Source organism: Cucurbita moschata, unplaced genomic scaffold (genome assembly GCF_002738365.1).
Source record: "Cucurbita moschata cultivar Rifu unplaced genomic scaffold, Cmos_1.0 Cmo_Scf00088, whole genome shotgun sequence".
Classification (NCBI taxonomy): domain Eukaryota; kingdom Viridiplantae; phylum Streptophyta; class Magnoliopsida; order Cucurbitales; family Cucurbitaceae; genus Cucurbita; species Cucurbita moschata.
The window spans coordinates 236,810-260,173 of NW_019268604.1; the positions used below are offsets into that span (position 1 = coordinate 236,810).

Sequence of the window (23,364 nt, forward strand, 5' to 3'; positions counted from 1 at the left end):
TAAGGATCTCCCAGTGTATGCTCGCCTGATATGGAAAGTGGCCCAGCGGTGTGCAAATTGACTAGTGAGCCTATACTCGCATGTATGGATTGTGTGTAGAATATATGATACACGTCAAAATTACCCGTTAGGACAGTGCCATAGGAAAATAGATAGAAAGGATAGGTCCCATCATTGCATTCGCATGTTCTTGCATTTAACCCCAATAATGGGGTCACTTACTGAGTATTTCTTTGAATACTCAAGCCATGTGCTACTACATTTTTCAGGTTATGGCAAGAAATTCCTGTACGGCTGACGACGGCATCGCAACTCGAGACCATGGCACATGCATGGGATAGTGGTATTTATTTTCTTTAACTTCGATTAGAATAGGATGTTTTTAACTTAAACACTTATTTATTTTATTTAGTCTTTTGTTGTGTCGTTTTAAAGATGTTTTCAAAACACGTAAGTTCTTGGCTGTGTTTTCAGATAAAGATTATGTTTTATGGAATATAATGAAGTCTTCCGCATTCAATGTTTATGGTACGTAGACAGTAGTGACCTTAAATTAAGTAGAAAATTTTGGGTCGTTACAATAAGACTTATATTTCCGCATTATAGATGGGAATGAGACGTTAGTAGCGACTCTGAGTATGTGGAAATTTAGGGTCGTTACAATTGCTCATTTGAGTTATCAATTATCCAAAAAATTTTAACAAAAAAAGGTGCATGCATGTCGATGAAATATCCAAGTTGCCATCTAAGAATAAAATACGGACGTCAACACGAATATTAAGGTCTCGATTTTGTTAATAAATTCGAGCACAAAAATGGAAGGAACTCGAGAAGGAGATGATTGCAATGCAGTTGGGAGAAGTTTATGATTGGCGTTGGAGAGAAAAAAGCATAATCTAAGTTTTTGGGTCGTTATGTGTGATGCTATGCTAAATAAAGCGTAACATAACAAACGAACACGCTCAATATCCATTCAGTTTTTTCCGCTTTCCTTTCAACCTAGTTTAACATAAAAATCTATCTTTAAAAGTTGTTAAAAACGAATATTTGTTGTAGGGCAATGATTATATATATATATATGGTTCAAAATGATCCAAAATGAAACACAAACAAATTCGAAATCAATAAAAAATGAAGGCTATGAATAATCTCTATATGATTTTGTTGATTACTTTTGCATCAACTTCTAATGTTTTCACTTGTTTTGCACTTATGCCACCTGGAACGCATTGGAAAGTGACGATTCTTAATTATCAAGACGTACCTCTATTGGCCCATTGCAAGTCGAAAAACAAGGATTTAGGTAAATAAAGATGTTGCACCATGACAAACTATTCAACCAGACCATATTATTTTATGTATATCTAAATTTATGAAATTGTTTCTTGCTAGTCTTTTGGTGGAATTTCAAAACTCCATAAATTTAAAAAATATAATATCCAACCTTAAAAATTCTAGATGAACATTCATTTTCTATCTCAATTTATGAAAAAAAAAATATAAGTTTTGAAAAAATATTTGAGTTTGACTAACAATGCATATGTGGTCTTACCTAGTTGAGCTACACATAAATTGATAATAAAGAATTTTTGTTAAATTGAACATTTTGACTATGGAATTGTATCAACTCTTATCGTTCTTTTTTGTTTTTTTCATATTTTTCAATCTGAATTGTTCCCACAATTTAGGAGAGCATATTCTTCGGTTGAAACAGGAATACAGCTGGGATTCAAAGAGAATTTGTGGCAGACGACATTGTTTTGGTGTAACTTTAGCAGCAATTATGGGAAGCTTTCGTTCGATGTTTTTTGGCCAGAGAATGAACTTTGGCTTCAAGAACGATGCAACTATTGGCACTGCATTTGGCGTGCAGATAAGAAGGGTTTTTCCTTGTATAATGGTCAAACAAATATGTACGAGTTCATTCATCCATGGACTTCTTAGACAAAACCATCACCTTCGCCTTACTTCACATCAAATCCTTTCTTTTGTGTGAGAGTTGTGATCTGCTTGCTGTAACATTACTCTAATAAAAAGTTTACTAATCGTTTTAATTTGTTGAGGAAGAAAAAAAAAATTATGTGAACTTGAATATCATAATTTCAATCTTATAAAAAAATATCAAGCACAAAAATGAAATAAATTTGAAAGTTTATACACCAAAAATAAATTAAAATCTAAAAATAAATGTATATTTGGTAGAGAAAAAAATGGAACAAAAAACTATATAACCCAAATCAAACTCAAAAAGATGGAATTCTTATCTATTTTTCTTTGGGTTCAATGCCAAGAAAATATGAGAAATATGGTTAAGAGAACCATTTCTAACCCTTCCTTAATGTGCTTGAGATAATTTATGCTAATTAAGGAGAAAATATAGAAAATGCAAGGGTCCCTTTATGGTTTCATTTATTTTTTTTAATTAAAATTAGCACAACTTTGTTTTTCATCTCAATCAAAAATAGCAAATAAAAAAGAATGGATCTTTATAACTATGCAACACATTTGGATATCCAAAATCAAAACATTCTTAGAATTAATCTTTTGCATGGATATTAACCTTACATTACCTTCCAAAAGAGGATTAAGAGATGGTTCAATACAAGTTTTTTTGGTTGTATAATGAACCAAAACCCAAATGGCTATGCTTACAAAAGAGCATCGAGTGTCTAAAGAAAACTTGAATCTTCTAACCAGCTACTGTTTATCTTATTGTTTGCTTTGGAATCCAGCATATTATTATTAATACACGTTTTGCAGGATCCAAGATACAAGCTATAGGGAGCAAAGGGCAAGAACCAGGGAGCGAATGACAAGTGACTATCTACAATTATCAAACAAACTTAGTTTTAAATGTTCATTGCAAGTCAAGAGATGACGGTTTGAGAAAACGCGTTTTGGACAAGCAAGCCCAATTCAACTGGAGCTTCAAAATGAACTTTTGGCGTACGACTTTGTTTTGGTGTCGTTTTAATGGTTTGAATGGACATGCTTCATTTGAGGATTTTGGCCCGGGAACTAGTATTGGCTTTCTCCACGGTGTGACTTTAAAAACTGCATTTGGGCGTCGTTTGATGATAGATTTTACTTGGGGGATGTTTGAATTACACACCCTTGGGAAAAATGGAATAAAATTCTCTCCCACAAAAACCTTTTTTTTTTTCTTTTTCTTTCTTTTAGGCTTGATTGCTCACCCATGTAGTGTAATTCAACAGAGTGTTGTTGGGTTTGTTTAGACCTAAGATTTTGTATATTTGAAGTCTACAGTAGTGGGAGGAATTTTTTGGGATTTTAGAATTCTTTTAATGTTATAATTTTGTCGGGTTTCGAGCTTCTAATTGCAATGACTCATACCCAAATTTCGAAATCTGAATTTGGTACTCAATGGCCCTAGCATTCCCATGACAATATGGTCAGGTTACTTACTCCTCGCTTCTAAGAGTAAAAACTATCAACACAAACCAACTTGAGTCCTTCTAACACATTTTGTCCTCAATTACGTGTTTGCTACAAAAATTCTCAAAAGGTCACCCAACATAAAATTTCTCTAGTTGAATTTGTTGTTCCTATAGTTAAGCCACCTAAAAGGAAAGTGCACCTCGTTGATATAGGTAGTAACTTTCAATTCTTTTTAAGCTTTTCTAAGTCATCTATACTCTCGATTGCTTTCATTCGAATGTCATCTTTATTAATTCATGTACTCTCGTTGTCCGAGACGGGAGTCCACCCCCATGATGTTAGAGATAGGTCCCTAAATAATGATTGCTTGTGTTTGCATTTGCATGGCCCTCTCTTCTATCAAGGGCCTAAAGGTTACCTTTCTTGCTTTGTAATCGATGAGGGGACGATTCTCGCCCAACCAATCTATCCTTAAGATCACATCGTAGTCTTACATACACAAAACAATCAGGGATGCTACAAGCTCTCCCCTTGCAACTATCACACTACCACCTCTAACTCTATGGGTAGCAGTCAGGTATTTATTTGTTGGTGTAGACACAGTAAGGGGGAACTCCTGTGTTCTAGTTCTAAGTTTGCAGATTTCATAAACCCCTCATAAATAAGAGAGTGGGTAGCACCAGAATCAAATAATGTAAACGCTAGGTGATCAAAGATAGGTAGTGTACCTGTCACCACTGTATTAGTCTCTTCTGCTTTCCTAGTCGTGATAGCGTGGGCCACAGCTCGAGTCTGCTATGTGGTTCCCAACCTCCCTGATTCTGTCCCACTAGTCTGTTTCCCTCATGGTTTCTCTTTGAGGACAGTCTGCTACGCGATGGCCTGGCTTGCCACAACCAAAGCATTCTCCTATTCTAGCAAAACACTCTCCCTCATGATATCTCTTATACTTAGGGCATTTCGGTCTGTTATGCTCTGGGGCTCTACCCCGACATTTAAATTGCCCTTGAGGCATCTGTCAGGTCTAAAGGAATTTCTGTTAGGCCTTCTTCGTTGGCCAAAGGTATTTTGGTCACTAACGGCACATTTTGCTTTGCCATCTGTCGTGCCATATCCATCAACGTTACCACTCTCAGGGCTAGAGCATAATCTGATGATGCTTGTGCCATAACTAGACCCTAAAGCTCTATCCGAAGACCAGCGATAAAACGATCAATTTTCATCTTCTCGTTATTGACATACTCAAGGCAGAACCTTGCCAGTTTATTAAACTCAAGGTCATAGTTCTCAACAGTTCTGTCCCCCTGTTTCAGTTCTAGGAATGCTGTCTGACACTTGAGTCAGGCAACTACTGGGTAATACTTATACAGGTAGGCTTCTTTGAATTGATTCCAGGAAATATAACCTCCCTCTGGTGTAATGGTCCTCTGTGCACCTTTCCACCAAAAATGGGCTTCATCCTTCAGCAGGTAAGTCCCACAATGGACTTGATATTCTGATGGATATTTCATTACATAAAGGTTGTCTCTATAGCCTCCAGCTAGACCTCAGCTGCAACCGGGTCCATCTTACCCCCGTCAAAAGTGGGCGGTTTATACTTCTGAAAGTTCTTCAAATAACGGGACTCCATAATCGTACCCGGATCTCTCGTCCCTTGCACAGTGGCCTGATTTGTCACTAGTGTCTGCATTAACTGAGCCATCTGTGTCTGAGTTTCCATGATGGTTCTCATGAAAGTCTGAAACTCATACCTTCAAACGGTCGTCGTTGACTGAGCAGGCACCATAGGAATCGGTACTGGTGCTGGTGGAGCTTCTTCAGGTACCTGATCTGAAGAAGCAGTCTCTAGAATAACTCGAGGCTCGATCTTTTTTCGGCCTCTCCTCGGCACGGGTGCTGGTGGCGGCGTTGTTCCTCATCTAAGGTCAGTTCTAGGTTCTCCTCTAGAGGTGGATGCTGCTCCACCTCGAGAAAAGGAAAATTTGGGTCCTCTTCGACCCTATCCTGCCCCTCCTAGGGCCAGGCCCAAGATAATCCCCTCTTCTCTTAGGCGCCATTATCTGTCAACAGACGGGGAGTGAGAGTCAATACTATGTTCTCATTGTGCCTAATTCAAAAGAAGCACATTCCTTATTCTTTTTAATCCTCATCTTAGATCTCCCAACATATAACTCAAGTCTTTCTACTTCCCAATTATCAGAGAACTTACCAGATCGCAGCGGGCTTGTCGAAACTTAAGCCACAGAGATACTAGACTCTACAACCTAATGTCTAGAGGACCTAAAACCATGCTCTGATACCAAACTATCAGAACCCAAAATTTGAGTCTCGAAATCAAGGGTTGGACCAACAGACTATGCAATGAAATCATGTAAAAGCAAATGGATAAGAAGAAATTACAAAAAAAAAAAAAAAAATAGCAATTATGTAGAAAGTTTGAAATCCAAACAAGGCGTTCAAGTAGCATATGAGTTCTATGAAAAGTATATAAATGGTTTACAAAACAATGCATGACAGATCTAAACAAAAATATGCACACACTCCTAGACGCCCCGGGACACTCCTCTGTGGCATTAAGATTCAGCATGCATTCCTACCTCGAACCATGACATCACTCACCTGAAAAAAAAAAAAAAGAGCAGAAAGGAATGAGTATAAAAATACTCAGTAAGCACCTACTTGTAGGCTCTTTTCGCATCCTTATCTTGGTAGGTATCCACGGTCTTTCTCAGGTTTCTAAGGAGAGTGATCTAAGCTACCTCTTTTCTGTATCTTAGGAGGCTTACCTATCATATGTAGTGAAATGGTCAATGTCTTGTGGTGAGGCGCGACCTCATAAGTAAATCTGAGAGGATCGTATGGCTGGATCTGAACGTCATCCATAGAGGTTAGCTAACAACCCTCTCAAGGGACCATACATCCACTGAATTCATAAAGGAGAGAGCAACAATAGAAGCTTTTTAAAAAAAAGTTTAGATTGAGGAAACTATGGAGCTTTGTGTATTGTGAAATGTTAGGTGTGTTTTTGAAAAATATGAAGAGGTGATGAGTTTAAATAGTGATCGAGTTGTAAAAATAGGAATCGATACAGAGCACTAAAACGTGAACTGAAATGTGGACCACGAAAAATAATATTTATTTATTTTTAAATTTATCGTAAAAAATTATAGACCATATGTTTCATATATATATATATATAATATAATATAATAAAAAAATGTTAATGAAAACTATATGATAACTTGAAAAGTTTTATAAATCTAATTGAAATCATTATAAATGTAATTGAAATAATTTTCTAATTCAAATAATTTTCTTTCTTAAAACTAGTTTTCATAAATGTAAATGAAATTATTATAATTTCTTTCCATTGAAAGTAACCGAAAACTTTTATAAATGCAATTGAAATGATTTTATAATCCAAATATTCCTCCTTTAATTCAAAAGTAATGGAAAACTTTTATAAATGTAATTGAAAACTCCACCCTTTGTTACTCTATCAAAGTTATAAATGTCATACTTCGATTGATCTATGATGTCAATTTTGCTGCTGGTCCATGATGTCAATTTTGTCACCACATCATCACGTCAGGTATCTTCTTTTGAATTTGATTGGTCCATAATGTCAATTTTACCGCCACATCATCATGTCGGGATCTTGTTTTGACTAAAACTTATTCGTTTTATCTCTAATTTGAGTGAACCAAAAAAGACGTTGAAATTGTTATTCCCACCCTTACACTGTGGACAAAATACTGAGAATTGTTAATAATTGAAGGTAGATTTGTTATCATCAAAACATCAATTAATTAATTAATTTGAGATTAAGGGCAAAAAAGCTAACTACTATAATGAACACTGCAAGAAGCTACTCAAGAGCATACAAATTTTGGCGATTTTCTAAGGCAATATTACATGCGGTTTACCTTCTAAATCATTTACATACAAAGGAGTCGGACACTTGCACTCCTTACAAGCATGATTTGGTAAGACATCTCACTTCGAGCATCTAAGAGTTAAGACTGCAAAGTCATATATCAAAAAGCTTGAGGATAGAAATTAAAAAAGGGTGTATTTTGGCATAGAGGATGAGACTAAGGTACATAGGTTGTATGATCAGCCACATGAATTTCATGTGAGTAAAAATATTATATTCGAGGAAGAGAATAAATTGAAATTGATGCAGAGGTTCAAATTAGTTAAATATATTGAGACATTACATTTACATCTTATTTAAAATATTATGTTCCGGTATATTAGATATTCAAAATATATATTATTTAACATTCTACCTATTTCTTTTTAGGTAAATTTATCTAATATTTAATTTGGTTTAAATCTAAATAAAATTAAAATCTTAGCTCTCTTAATTCCTAAAGGATCAATCCCTCGTACGCTGTGAGGCAGCCCAAAATGAGAAGCGTTTGGGCCCATCGAGCCCACGATCGTACTTCTCGTCGAACAGAATGGGAATTGAACTTTCGTTTTCCTCGAACCAAATTGAAGAAGAAGAAGAAGAAGAAGAAGAAGAAGAAGAAGAAGAAGAAGAAGAAGAAGAGGGCGAGGAGAGAGAGAAAATCAGAAACAGCATCAGCGAATAAGACGATCGCCATAGCCATAGCCATAGCTCAGGCTTCAACAAGCTCACTCAACCACACATTCTCTCTAGTAATGCTGGGAAATTTCCACACCACAAACCCGATTATCCCGAGATTTTTTCTGGTCATCGAGGCTTCAAATTGATTATCACGATCGGAGCTGCAATTTCCTTTGAAGATCTGAGTTTCCTTCATCGGATAAACCTTCTTCTGTCGTTCATAAGCATCGTCCTCTCTCATTGTGAGTATTCCTCTTCTTCGGTTTTCTTTTCCTCCTTCTTCATCTTCGCTTTCATGCGCTCTCACTGTCTTTGATTTGGCGAGGGCGTGTTTTTCATCAGATCTTGTGATTAGAGATCGTTTCTTCCACTTCTGCAATCTCCTATGCGAGTTCTCCTCGAAGTTGAGAAAGGGAGACGTGGAAGAATCCGGATTAGCCTCGTTGTTCTCTAGCGTTATCGAATTCATTCTGTTTCCACAGTTGTCTCAATTGGAAATTTCCAAACGGATTTATGAATTTCTCGTTGTTTTCCCCTTCGCAGATATGGAGACGGAGGTCAGGAATCAGAATCAAAGTGGATGTAAGGCTCTGGAACCGGAGGTTTTCATACAGTGGGTAAAGAGGAAGCGACTGCGATGTGCTAGAATCAAAGACCCAGAAATCTCCGAGAGATTGTGCGGCGGCCTACGGAACAAAATCGGATCTCGGGGCGATCGCTGTGTGGTTTCTACTTCGGATAAAGAAAGGACCCCACTCCAACCAAATCGTTTAACTAGGTTAGAAATCGACGCTCAATACATGTTGTTTTCCACACTATTTGAAAGCAGATTAGAAAACAAAGGACGATTATGACTGAATTTTCTCGATTCATCACTTTACTTTGTGCTTTCCTGGGCTATGTATTTGTGTCGTTGGGTCTTCTTCTCCTCCCCCAGCTAGGAAAGAGGGCAATTCAAGAGAGGGTTTGGTGAAACAATTTTGTTTGCTGTTGGATCTGTTTGGTGGCAGGAATTCTGAAGGCGTTGCTACACTGCGTAACGGTGGTGCAGGCACAGCGCCGTCGCCAGAGAAGGAGGATCGTTACTACGCCACCAGAGGATCCACCGCAGCAGTGGTGGACGAGCACGGGCACGAGGAGAGAGGAGGTTGCTATGTTTGGCCAAAGCTGTTGATTGCTCTGTCAAGCAAAGAAAAGGAAGAGGACTTCATGGCCATGAAGGGGTGCAAGCTCCCAATAAGACCCAAAAAGAGAGCAAAGATGATTCAGAGAAGCTTACTCGTAAGCAACCGCCGCCACCACCACCACCACCACCACCTTCCTCCTTTTCTTTCTTTGTTTGTGGGTTAGTGATTGGGGGTTTGTTTGTGTCAGCTGGTGAGCCCTGGAGCCTGGCTGACTGAAATGAGCCAAGAGAGATATGAAGTAACGGAAAAGAAGACCACAAAGAAGGTAACACCAACTTGCTTGTTCTTTGAAAACCGTCTGGTAAATGGCTATGGCTATGACTTGGAACTTGAAAATGCTGTGTGGGTTTTGATTGCAGAGACCAACAGGGTTGAAAGCCATGGGAAGCATGGAAACTGATTCAGAATAAGGAAGCAAATGGGAAGCCATTGGCACTGAATGGAAAGAACTGACCCTTTTATGTTCTATTTATTTTTGCAACGCAGAATTTGAATGAAGAAGAGAAAGAGATAATCTCAATCTCATCATCAGCATCCTCTGCTCTGCTCTGTTCTTTGGTATTGTGGTGTGAGGCACAGCCGCAAAAGAGATGAATTCTTATTTTTGTGTATAAAATGTAATGTAAAAAATATATATATGTTCTTAGTGGAAGGTCGATTTTAAATAGGATTTTGTATTGTATGGGTCTTTTAATTCTCCTATTTAAATATAAATTTGAATTTGATAATGACACAAATTTGTTGTTTGTATAAACAAACTAAACCAGTTATAAAGCTTTTTGTTCATAAAATCTGAGAGTGAGTTTAAACTTTTTAAGTAATTAACTGTTTTTCTATCAGTCTAACAAGCTATGCAATCTTGTATCTCTAAGCTATATTTAAAAAGGCTTTTGTATCGCTAAACCCTAAACCTTAAAACTATCGTATTTATGTGCTAAGTTTAAATTTTCATACTTCCAAAACTAAAAGAAAATAAACTTAATTAGAAACATGACAATAATGACAATAACACCTTTTCGTTACAATATGACATTTTTCCAAAACTACAATATTTGTTTTGTGAGAAAGAATTTGCAAAACGGTTTTCATAAAAATCCCCTTAAAAAATGCTTGAAGTTAGTCTTAAGAAAACATCACAGATTTCTTTCTACCAAGTACTTTTGCTACAAACACTTAATTTAAAAGCACTCTGGAAGACACCTGCGTGCACCCAAAAATGTATATACATCACCTGTGTGGGAAGCTCTTAAAACACCACATAAATGGAGACCACCGTTTGCAGAAAATAAGGTGTTTTTTTTCCCGCATGCGGGAGCAGAGTGAGAGAGAAGCATTCCCATCCAACCTAAGCATTGAACACCATCACCTACCATTGTCTTTTTCAATAAATTGGCCAAATCCATTGTCTTTTTCAACCTGTTCCAAGTGTCAAACAGCTGAGCAGAGACTATTATCTATCACAAAAGGCCTAGAAGCGGGAACAAAACATTTGAATTAAAACTCTCTACCTTGTTACGACTGAACTCCAGTTTTCCTAAATTTCTTCTTTCACTGTAAAGTCTCATATCTGGCCCACCAAGTTTGTGAAATAAGGTAAAAGCTACAACTCAAAAACTACTACCACTACTACTGATCTGTATGTGTTTTTCTTCATAATCAAGTTGACCATGTCCACTACTATTGATCTGTATGTGTTTTTCTTCATAATCAAGTTGATCATGTTAGGTGCAAAAAATGTACTTTGTTGGCTCGAGAAGAGACAAATCTATCGTACATATGTGAGAATAATAACATCCATAAGGCCTTTAGTTGGTTCTAAAAGCTAAGCAACGAGAGCTTATGTCTAAAGTAGACAATATTACTGTGAGATCTTACATCGACTGGCGAGGGGAACAAAGCATACCTTATAAAAATGTGAAAACATTTCCCTAGTAGACACGTTTTAAAACCGTGAGGCTGACGACGATACATAACGGACTAAAGCGGCCAATATCTGCTAGCAGTGACTTGAATTGTTACAATCATACGTGGACATTCATGGTACTCATAAGATCACTTTTTTTTTTTTTTTTTTTTTTCTAAACAAGATAGGAAAAATGTGCGGAAGAAGAAAGATTTGAAGCTAACCAGACTCAACTTTAGACAAGGAGAAGCTAAAAGCAAGTGTATGCTGCCAGAATTCTCAGGCTCATCAACAAGGAACTGAAGCCAGAACACAACAATCAATGTTTGACATGTTCAAATTTGCTTCAGATAAAGATAACCCATGCATATCAAAGTTCAGGTCGAGTGTGAGAATCAGGCTGCAGTGAGGTTTATCAATGCAAGAATATCAAGCAACATCAGATAACTAATGAGTTCAACGAACCATAGATCAAATGAACCTTGCTTTTGAGGAAAAAATAAGAGAAGGAACATGTACAAATAGCTACAACAAGACCAGTATCCGATCATGAAGACATACATGGTGTCAAGAAAAGTTAAATGCCAACATTCCATATTTCAACATAATAGAGTTTCAGACCATGTGATCATTATTCGAGTAATGAATATGCAAACCATACCGTGATTAAATGAAATTTCATGAAGGTAGATTTACTAAATCTTTCTTTTGGCTTATCCAATGTAATGCAGGGCATTCACATGTTAAATATACAATGCATGACTATAATACGCATGCATGAATCTATTCAGGTACATAAGCTTGCTTCTGCTTCCCACAATACTTTTGAAATCAATGAAGACGATGCATAAAATTTCCAGCAACTAAACTTTACTCATACATGCTTGGTAAGAGAAAGACTGGAAGAACAAAAACAGGGACAAACAGCTTTTTCATAATAAAATTTGAAGCAACGCGGGGATTGAGCACAAAAGAAATGGGAGAAGTTACTGAAAGAACTTCATGTATCATGATGCAAACAAGCAAAAAAAGAAACAACACCAAGAATACATATGAGAAAAAGAAGAAACAAATCGACCATTTTAACATTTTTAATCCTAAATATGAGCAAACTTCACCGACTGCCAAATTTGAGTTGCAGTCATCAATCTTATGCATAAAAGTCCTCTTCTTCTGTATAACCACAACACCAAATAAACACCAGAATGATAGACTTCCAAAGGAACACTCGTTTCAGACTGAACTGATAACTGAAAGAGAAGTTTGAACCAAACTTCCGTCACCAAAAGGAAAGTAAGTACAGCCAAGATTCAGAATGCCGTTTGATAGAGTAAAGAATCTTCCTCTGTTAGATATCAAATAAACCGGGGCGAGTTAACACAAAAATCAAAAGGTGTATGAACTTTCAAAGATTAAAGGTTTTGAACAAGAATTAGAAGGAATTCCAACAGAGATTTCAAAGGAAAATCTTGAATAGAATTAACAGCCAAGCCTCCAATCATCGTATGGGACTAATGTTTGGTACACGTATAAAGGAGTAGCTTGAACTCAAAGGAAGATAAGACGGACCACATCCAAGCAATCCTGCGAGAATACCACCTCATAGAAGCCATTTTCTTTGTACATAAGAGAGAAAATAATGGAAGCAAAGTGAGAACAATAATCAGATCCATGACTAAACATAATGAAAGAACACAAACCAAGGTAAGATAGAGGAAATGCATCCCAGGCCAAACAACTAAAGGAACAAACAACAAAGAAATTTACAATATCACGCGTCTAATATGCATTGGTAAAATTATAGAATAAGTTTACAAGAGAGATCCAACATCAGATTGAATCAACAGTCATTATACTACAAATCAGAAACAGGTAATACAATAGAGGAAATCAATCGGAGTGAGAATTGTAATCGTAGGAATCAAGGTCGTCGGTATTGGAATAATCGGAATCGGAGGAGGAAGAGGAGGAAGAGGAGGAGAGAGAGGGAAAGCAGAGGGAGGAAAGGAGGGAAAGGGAGATACGTCGGATATGGTGGAAAGGGAAACAGAAGATGAGGTAAAGAACATGGTCGCTGCTCAAGCGCTCGGGATTACAGGCGACGTATTGACAGAGATCGGCAGAAAGATTGGCGACCCAAACAACGACAGGACTGTTCAACACCATGGCTGAGCTTCGATTGAGAAAACGGGAGAAGGAATTTGGGACCTGCCTGTTCGTGGATCCAACTCCTCCTTCGCCGTCGTGTAATTAGATCAAATTCCCAAATTGGACTTTTTTCCGGTTTCCTTTTTTCTTTTTTCTTTTTTTGTTTGTTTGTTTTTTTTTTTTTTTTTTTTCTAAATTAGAGATGGAAATTGGAAAATGCTTCCAACGGAGGATTTCCATCAAAAGTTCATGGAGCAATGGAAGATTACAAATTCATAAAAATGGAGAGTCAAAACCCAAACTCGTGCGTCTTCCATCTCTGCCTCGACCGTCCATCGCACCACAACGCACTCACAAGATGGTTTGGAATTAGAAAAACAAAAATTCGGCTAAGGCTAACCAAGTAATGGTCTTATTTGATGTTGTGTGTTGACACGTGCCTCGTGGTTCTGCACGTGTCATATATTTGATGCGTGTGGATTTTTTATGAAACGATATGACTATGATATAATATGTATATGTTATAATATGTGAATGATATGATAACTCTTATGATATGATGTGTTCAGTAATATGTTTGAGATAGAATACGAGAAGAATGCGATAAACGTAATGTAACGATATGACTAAGATATGTTCATGAAAAGATATGGTTATGTTATGTATAGAAAACGATATGGTTATGATAGATTGATAAAACGATATGGTTAGGATACGTTCATGCAATGGTATGGCTAGGATACGTTCACGAAACAATATGATTTGGATAGGTTCATGAAAGGATATGGTTAGGATACGTTTGGAAACAATATGACTAAGATATGTTCATGAAATGATACAACTATGAGATGCATAAGAAGGATAAGTTTATGACAAGTTTAAGAAACGATATAACTAGATATGCATATGGAACGGTATGACTATGAAGTGTTTAAGAAATGATATGATATGTGAATGACGGATATATATTGTGATAAATTGATATGTTTATGATATGATATATTGTGATACGATATGTTATGGGGTGATATGTGGAAGACATACATTGGTTATGTTATATGACTGTTGTGATATATGATATGGTATTATATGTGCATGAGAATTGTTATACTTGGAAGCATGGAAACGTTATGGTATGACATATGTATGTAATATGAATGATATGATATGATTGACATGTAAAACAACGAACTAGCATGAAATACAACCCCAACATATGCATGGAAGATATGATAAATGATATGATAAACGATATAATAAATGATATGATATGAAGCAAGATGCTAGCAGGGTTGTATTAATTAATAATGAAAATAGAAAAATGTTGGGACCTCATGCATTATTGTGTGCTCATGCATTTGGGGATACCCCATATTTTTTATGATAGTACGGACGCGTATGCTACGAGGTAGAGAAACGATCATTATTTTTATCATAATGGTGTCGTAACGGTTGCTACACCTAATGAGTGTCTGGCATCAACAACTACCAAAGAATGCTCGCCCGACCAAAAAGGGGCCTAGGAGATGTGCAAACCGACTAGTGAGTCCATACTTGAACGTGAGGATCTTGTATAGGAAAATTAAGTACACATCCAAGTTTCCATTAGGATACCCGTCGTAAGCAAATAGACTGTTATGATAGCATTCATTAAATTGTATATGTTTGCATTTAACCCCAATAATGGAGTCAATTACTGAGTATTTCTAAAATACTCAAACCTCGTGTTACTTCTATTTTAGGTTAATGCAAGACATCCCTGTACGGCTGACGATGACATCGCAACTCGAGATCATGACACATATATAGGGTAGATGCATTTATTTTCTTAGACTTAGGCCAGGATATGATGTTTTTATTTAAAATATGTATTTATTTTTATTTAGTCTTTCGTTGTGTCGTTTTAAAGATATTTTCAAACACGAAGACCATGACAATGTTTTAAGATGAAGGTTTATGTTTTATAAAGAAATTCAAATGAATTATTTTCGAATTCAATATTCATGATTTGTATATAGTAGCGACCTTAGATTAAGTAGAAAATTTAGGGTCATTACAGTTGTATCACAATATATCATATCATGAACATATCAATCTATCACATATATCGTACCATAACATATATCTATCCATTATTCACATATCATATCATGATCGTATCATTTCGTAAACACTACATAGTCATATCGTTCCATATGCATATCCTAGTCATATCGTTTCCTAAACTTATCATAGTCTTATCGTTCTTATACATATCATAGTCGTATCATTTCATGAACATATCTTAATCATATCGTTTCTCAAACGTATCCTACTCATATTGTTCTATGAACGTAACCTAACCAGATTGCTTTATCGATCTATCATAATCATATTGTTTTCTATACATAACCTAACCATATCATTTCATGAATGTGTCCAACTCATATCATCTCATGAACATATCTTACTTATACCGTTGCATGAACATATCCTAACCATATCATTTTACCAATCTATCATAATTATATCATTTTTTATACATAACCTAACCATATCGTTTTATGAACATATCTTAGTCATATTGTTGCATCACGTTTATTGCATCATTCTCGTATCTTATCTCAAACATATCATTTCACACATCAAACCGTAAGAGTTATCATAGAATTCACATATTATAAGATATACATATCTTATCATAGTCATACCGATTCATAAATAATTCACACATATCAAAAATCTGACACGTGCAGAACCATGGGGACGTGTCAACACACAACATTAAATATAGTCATGCTGTTAGTAAGGTCACTTACTTGGTTGGCCTTAGCCGGCGTTCTCCCTACATTTGAGTATGTTGGGATTCAATTTCCTCAAAGTTGCTCTAACCATCGTCAGGAGTTGTTTCCTATTCGAACGTCCAACTTATTTCCGTTAATAACATGCATTTTTAGTTTTAATCAACATGAACTTGGAAATAGGACGTTATACTGACCTCAATTACCTTAATTAAGATCAAATTTAGCTATGGAAGGGTTGAAAACATAGGAATTGGTATAAAAATATCTATACCGAGGCGAGTCGTGTAGCCAAAGGAGTCGACCACTGCAAGTATCGACATGTGTTGCCGAAAGAGGTTGACGCGTACATAGGTGGCTACTCGGGTCGAGGTGTAGACTTCGAGTTATTCCTCGAGCTGCGCGGTCGTGTATTGGGTCATCACTCCATCGAGCCGCAGTTTCTGGGTTTTGTTCTTCATTGGGTTGCGGGTGTCTGGGTTGTGGACTTGGGCCATCGCAGTGGTTCGCGGGTTAAGGGCTGCAAGCGCGGTATTGGAGCCGTGACATAACGTGTAGGCAGGCTGCAGATTTCGTGTTGCAAACGTGTTGCGCGAGTTTGGGCCGTGGTCCGACTTCCTCGTCTGGGCTGCAAATGACTACCCAAACCCGAATCCGACCGATGGAATTTTTCGGTCTAGCCCAATTTTAGGCGATTTCTTGTTGAAATAAACTTAAATAGAAAGGGTAGTTTTAATTTTTGTTAATTTTAGTAAGCTTTCAAACTCAATAGAAAGAAAAGGCCAAAAGTAAAAAATGAGAGGCCAGTAACTATTTGAGGAATAGTGGGTTAGAAAATGATGTCATATGGGATGGCCAATTTTAGCCTCAAAACCTATCAATTAGTTTGTTTTTCATTAGAAGAAGAGCTAGAGAGCAAGTAGAAAGCAGAGAGAGAAATTGTCTCATTTAATTACAGTATAATAGAAAAAAAGATTTTTCAGAATTCCTTGTCTCCTTGCCTCTCCCCTCTCGACATCTCCTTCACAGTTTCGTGGGTGTTATTTTAACAAATTAGTATCAGAGCGAACTTTTATTTCAACAAATTGGTATCAGAGTCGATGGCAAAAATGATGGGTCAAATGCCGCTACCGCGATTAACAAAGACGAACTACGAGAATTGGAGCATGCAAATGAAAGCTCTTCTCGGTTCTCAAGACGCATGAGATGTGGTCAAAGAAGGTTTCAAAGAACCAAAGGATACCACAGGTTATACGGCAACGCAAAACAAGACGCTAAAAGAATTGCGATCAAAGGATAAGGCAGCATTATACATGTTGTTCCGAGCTGTTGACGAGTCAAGCTTTGAGAAGATTGCAAGGGCAAATACTTCAAAAGAAGCATGGGACACTTTAGAAAAGGTGTTCAAAGGAACCGACCGAGTCAAGCAAGTGCGTCTCCAAACTCTGCGTGGAGAGTTGGAGAGCATGAAGATGAAGGAGTCAGAAAATGTATCTGACTACATTAGGCGCGTTCAAACTATGGCAAATCAACTAAATTAAAACGGAGAAATGCTACCTGAGATGCGGGTTGTGGAGAAGATCTTGAGGTCGTTAACCGACAACTCCGAGAATGTTGTATGTGCCATAGAAGAGTCAAAGGACCTAGCGAAGTTCACGGTCAATGAGCTCGCCGGTTCTCTCGAGGCACACGAGCAACATAAGAAAAAGAAGGAGGAGACACTCGATCAAGTGCTTTAGACTAAGGCATCAATAAAGGATGAAAAGGTACTCTACTCCCAAAATACTCAAGGTAGAGGTCGTGGAAGTCGCGGAAATGGTCGAGGTGATCAAGGCAACAGTACTGAAGAAAATTATAAGGAGAAGAGACAGTCGAGCCATGCAAATTGGCGTGGAAGAGGATGCAATCAAGGACGCAGTCAAGGATATAATTTTAACGTTTAGTGTTACAAATGTCAAAAATATGGTCACTATGCAAATAATTGTAACTCCGACAAATGTTACAATTGTGGCAGAATGGGGCACGTTGCAAAAGCTTGTCGAGCTGGAAAAAGGGTGGAATGAGCAACCAACCTAGCCTTGAAAGACGTAACAAATGAAGGTCTTCTCTTGATGGTTCAAGATGAAGAGAATATCAACAACAACATTCTGTGGTACCTCAACTCAGGGGCAAGCACCCATATGTGCGGTCACAAGTACCTATTCAAAGAGATGCACAAGATTGAAGATGATCATGTGTCATTTGGAGATGCGTCAAAGGTGGAGGTCAAAGGCCGAGGTACGATATATTTCTTGCAAAAGGATAGTGTAATGGGGTCAATCCAAGATGTTTATTATGTACCAGACTGCAAGACCAACATATTGAGTATGGGGCAACTCATAGAGAAAGGTTACTCAATATTCTTAAAGGACCGCCTGCTACATCTGAAGGATAAGCTAGGGCGTTTGGTTGCTTGAGTCGAGATAGGAAGAAATCGGATAACAAATTGAACTTAAGAAGCATACAAGAAAAGTGTTTGCGAGTCGACGTAGAAGACAAGACATCATTGTGGCATCTCCGTTTTGGTCACTTACATCATGGTGGCCTTAACGGAGTTAGCAAAGAGGAATATGGTACATGGGCTACCAAACATGGACTTTGAAGGAAAATGTTGTGAAGAATGCGTGCTCAGTGTCACGGTCATGCTCGTCCAGGGCGTGTTGCCCATGGCCGCATGCCCATGACAAGCCAAACCCTTGTCATGTCTTTTCATTCTAGTGTTTTTTCTTTGTAAGTTCTAGGGCGTATGACGCCTCAAAAATATCATGTCTAGGCCTGCCAGACATAAAATGGCTCAAAATATACTATAGGGGGATATGACTAGTTGTCAACTTCTCCCTACCCAAGGTTATATATGCTAAGTCGTTGTTATCTTTCTCTTGCTTGCTTCTATAACGTCTCTTTCCAAAATCTCTCTTTCTAAAATCTCTCTCTCTCCTCGTTTTCTAAAACCTTCTTTTAAAACCGAGGCTAGAGGCTGATCATACGTCGCTTGGCCGTAGGCGACGCAAGAACAAATTGGCTTAGCTCACTTGTCGTTGGAAAGTGAGTGCTGCACAATCGCTAGTCTGCTGCCTTCGAAAGTGCGATTGTGTCAAGTGGTATCAGAGCTTTGTTAGCTTCGTAACATCGTAAAGACCGAAATCATGTTGACGACAAAGTCGACACCCAAAGCACAAGCCGACCAGCTTACACTAATAGAGGAGGAAATGCTGTTCCTTAAGGAAGTCCCTGACACCCTCCGCTTCCTGGAAGCACGGGTGACCGAATTGAGTGGGAAAGTCGTAGAAATTGACGCAATAGGCAACCGCCTAGATGAATTGCCAATCGCAGAACTGATGTTTCGAGTGACCTCGTTCAAAGAAAGAGTTGCTCCTACGAGCAGCCCAAAACCGTCTGGTAGTCCGGATAGCTCTGTCGCGCACAAAGAGGGACGTGGCGAAGAGTTCGACGTGCTACAAAATACAATGATGAGTTTGTTCAATGGATTAGCTGATGAATTCAGAACAACAATCGACGACATCCAAGAAAGGATGGCCTCCATGAGCACTCGAATTGAAGTGACCATGAAAGCCGTGGAGGGCGTCACGGTGGGGCAAACTAATGCAGGATCCAACAAACTAAGGTTCCCAGACCCTATAGCCTTCAAAGGGAATCGGGACGCCAAGGAGTTGGAAAACTTCATCTTTGATGTCGAACAGTACTTCAAAGCCACAACGGCTTGTACTGACGACAAGAAGGTGACTGTAGCCTCGATGTATCTCGTAGACGACGCCAAACTGTGGTGGCGTACGAAGGTGCAAGACATCGAGGATGGATTGTGCACCATCGACTCATGGGAGAACCTCAAGAAAAAGTTGAGGGAACAATTCCTCCCCGAAAACGCAGGACATATAGCAATGGAGAAAATAGTAGCCCCGAAACATACTGAAAATATACGGGACTATGTCAGACAGTTCTCAACCCTAATGCTGGATATCAGGGGCACAGCAAAGAAGGACAAGGTGTTCTTTATAAATGGGTTATGCCGTGGGCCAAGACAAAGTTACATGAGAACAAGGTCCAAACCCTAGCTGCCGCAATGGCCTGCGCCGAGAGACTCCTAGACTGTGGGAACGAAGCGGGATCCCAAAGAAAAATGACACCGGCCCCAAACACTGGGGGCAAAACTTACAAGCCACCAGGTCATCGAAATGGAAGCCCCAACAGACCGAACGAAGGTAACGACAGACTAAGCGGATGGACGGATAGACCTCCTCAGAACAATCAAGCGGGGACATCTCGAGGATCTTACCATCAAAGGAACCACCCAACGACACCTTTAAAATGCATGTTGTGTAAAGGTCCCACAAAGTATCCTACTGTCCTCATTAGGCCTCTCTCATTGCGCTCCAAGTATCCATTCAAGAGAGCAATGACGCAAGGGTCTAGACTATGCTAGACAAGAAGGAAGATCACGACAACCTCTGAATGGGCGTACTTAAATTCTTATCAGCCCTCCAACGGAAAGTCGAACCGAAGGAGATAATAGAGAAAGGGCTCATGTTCGTAGATGCGACAATAAATTTTTGACCGAGCAAGAGCAGTCTGATAGACTCAGGAGCGACCCACAACTTCATTGCCGATCAGGAAGCCCGAAGATTGGGACTCACCATAGGAAAGGACCCGGGGAGAATGAAAGTTGTCAACTCCGAGGCCTTGCCTATTGTGGGAGTCTCCAAAGGAGTCCCCTTCAAAATAGGAGATTGGACAGGGGAGCTAGATCTTGTCGTGGTTTGCATGGACGACTTCGACGTGGTACTTGGGATGGAGTTCCTCCTAGAACACAAAGTCATCCCAATGCCACTGGCGAAATGCTTGGTGATCACCGACCGCAACCCCACAGTAATACCTGCAAGCATCAAGCAACCAGGTAATCTTCGAATGATCTCGGTCATACAACTGAAAAGGGGACTCACACAAGAGGAACCTACATTCATGGCCATACCTCTGATGGAAGAAGCGACCACCGAAGAAACTGTCCCAAAGGAAATCAAGGAAGTACTAAACAGCTATGCCGACATAATGCCAGAGAGCCTACCCCAAACACTACCACCTCGTCGAGGCATTTGTTGGGTTTTATGTCCTAAAACTCATAGTTTGTAAACAAAGATATATTCTATTTTCAATAAAGTTATTATTGATATTTATTCAGTAAAAATTGTTATTGAATAAAGTGAACTTTACGATCATTAATCTAAATCCAATAAACTAAGAACACTCTGGCTATAGTATGATTACTTGAACTATATGTAGAGACATAAGAGTGGATCAAGTTCAAGTATATAGTCAAAATGATCTATAGTATAAGGATAAGGCTGAGTACCTTATTCTGGGGACACTATGGATGCGGCCCACTTTTGTATATGATATAAACAATGTGATCACTAAATTGTACATGTGGAGACATGTAAGTGGGGGCGTCTTATGCAATGAGTATTGCATAAGATCGGACCATGAAGAAAACCACTCTCACTTTATAATGTCGTTTACTATTGAGACTGATTTTCTTTTCATTCGATAACCTAGGTAACTCGGTTTTAATCCTGAGCTAACCATGAACTCCTGTTTATTCGGAATTATCCTTAGATTTGCATGGGTGAGAGTGGCTCTAGTTCGCCGACTCAACAAGCCTCCCATTTCAGGGGTAAGACTGGGTGAATGGCTGGGGACGTGGGGTGCAAGACGGAATTCACTCCTACCCACTTTTAGGAATAGAAGAAAGATAGTTCCCTTAAGCACTGACTCCAGGTCTTGAATAAGGGGCCCCACCCTTTCATTGGCCTGAGAAGGATTCGGTTTACTGGTAGGATCACAAACCAATTGTTCATTAGAGGATCAGTGAGACATAAGGAACAAGAAGTAACTTCAGGGGTAAAACGGTAAATTGACCCAGCTCTAGTTACGAACAACCTGTGAATGATCGACTTACTAATCATGGTTATATCAGATGGTCAGAAATATATCTATAGTGAGGGGAGTGCAACTACTAGGCTATAGTGGAGTGTCCTAGTAGTTAACGAATGTTGGTTAACCAGGTTAATGAGTTTAACCGGTTAATCTTGGATCGTTGGAGCCCATGATCTATAGGTCCATTAGGTCCCTCTGCTAGCTCATATCGGACTAAACCATAGAACAGTGTGACGAGTGAATTCGAAGTGTTCGAATTCAAATTAGGGAATATGCGTTACATATATATGATATATTTAACCGCAATTTTGTTTTATTTACGAATTAAACAAAAAGAGAGAATCTGAGATATTTAAATAAGATTTAAATATCTTAATCAATTATGTGTCGGAATTGATTGGGATTGACATTTGAATTAATATTAAATATTAATTAAATAGTTTAATTAATCATTTAATGTTACTTTAATTTGAAATTCATTATTCAAATTAATTGTTGAATTAAAATGAAGAAAGTCAAAATGTTGACTTTCATCTAATGGAAAAATCCATGTTAGTGGAATTTTGAGGTGTCAAAATTTGGTTTAACCAAACTTGCATGTTTGCCAAATAAACCCCACAAGTTTGAGTGGAATTTTGAGTGTCAAAATTTGGTTAACTCAAACATGCATGCCACATAATCCCAAACATTTGAGTGGAAATTTAAGTGTCAAAATTTGGTGATCTCAAATTTGCATGAACATGCAAACATGACTCTTTAAATTGAGTGATCATGATACATGGAAGGTCTTCTTCATCTTGGTGAAAAACCTTGAGAAAAACCTTGAGAAAAACCTCTCACAAACACTCTCTTCACATATACAAAATCCCTCCCAAGTTTAGTCACTCACCGGATTCCACAATCCCGTTCTAAGGCCGGAGGATAGTGGAGAAGACACTAGTGGTGGTTCGAAACCAGTTCGTGAGGCAAAAGAAGTTTGAACTACAAAAGGTTAGTATTTAAACTTATTAAGTTTTAATACTTATGAACATGCTAGTTATTTACAATAATTGATGTTCTAAAAGTGCCTAAGATCCAAATTACTTCCGCATGTGTTATATTAACACCATCAGCATTGACCATGAAATCGAACTCCTCCCCAGGGTTAAACCGCCAATGAAGAACGCATACCGGATGGCTCTGCCCGAGCTAGCCGAATTGAGGAAACAACTGGATGAGTTGCTGAAGTCGGGATTCATTCGCCCGGCAAAGGCACCTTACGGAGCCCCTGTACTATTCCAGAAGAAGAAGGATGGGACGTTGTGTCTGTGCATAGACTATAGAGCCTTAAACAAGGTGACGGTACGCAACAAATATTCGCTG

At 38.3% G+C, this 23,364-nt stretch overlaps 1 protein-coding gene and 1 long non-coding RNA gene across 2 annotated transcripts; one reads left to right on the forward strand and one right to left on the reverse strand.

Annotated features, from left to right (window-relative positions):
• Nucleotides 1–7,907: 7,907 nt before the first annotated feature.
• On the forward strand, nucleotides 7,908–9,911 carry LOC111439254. Its single transcript, XM_023077027.1, has 6 exons — nucleotides 7,908–7,940; nucleotides 8,198–8,238; nucleotides 8,540–8,774; nucleotides 9,007–9,277; nucleotides 9,371–9,448; nucleotides 9,543–9,911. Exons 3-6 carry the CDS (start codon nucleotides 8,542–8,544, stop codon nucleotides 9,591–9,593), a joined length of 633 nt encoding a protein of 210 aa, XP_022932795.1. The 5' UTR covers nucleotides 7,908–7,940; nucleotides 8,198–8,238; nucleotides 8,540–8,541; the 3' UTR covers nucleotides 9,594–9,911.
• Nucleotides 9,912–10,180: 269 nt separating this feature from the next.
• Nucleotides 10,181–11,413, reverse strand: LOC111439255. Its single transcript, XR_002709780.1, has 2 exons — nucleotides 11,087–11,413; nucleotides 10,181–10,599 (listed from the first exon to the last, which is right to left on the reverse strand). It is a non-coding gene; the product is annotated as an uncharacterized LOC111439255 (long non-coding RNA).
• Between the last annotated feature and the right edge of the window lie 11,951 nt (nucleotides 11,414–23,364).

Excerpts from the sequence above, each read along its gene's own strand:
- LOC111439254 (XM_023077027.1), top strand. The coding sequence starts at position 8,542 with ATGGAGACGGAGGTCAGGAATCAGAATCAAAGTGGATGTAAGGCTCTG. Across the intron at positions 9,278-9,370 it reads TGATTCAGAGAAGCTTACTC|CTGGTGAGCCCTGGAGCCTG; the intron begins GTAAGCAACCGC and ends TGTTTGTGTCAG. Across the intron at positions 9,449-9,542 it reads AAAAGAAGACCACAAAGAAG|AGACCAACAGGGTTGAAAGC; the intron begins GTAACACCAACT and ends TTTTGATTGCAG.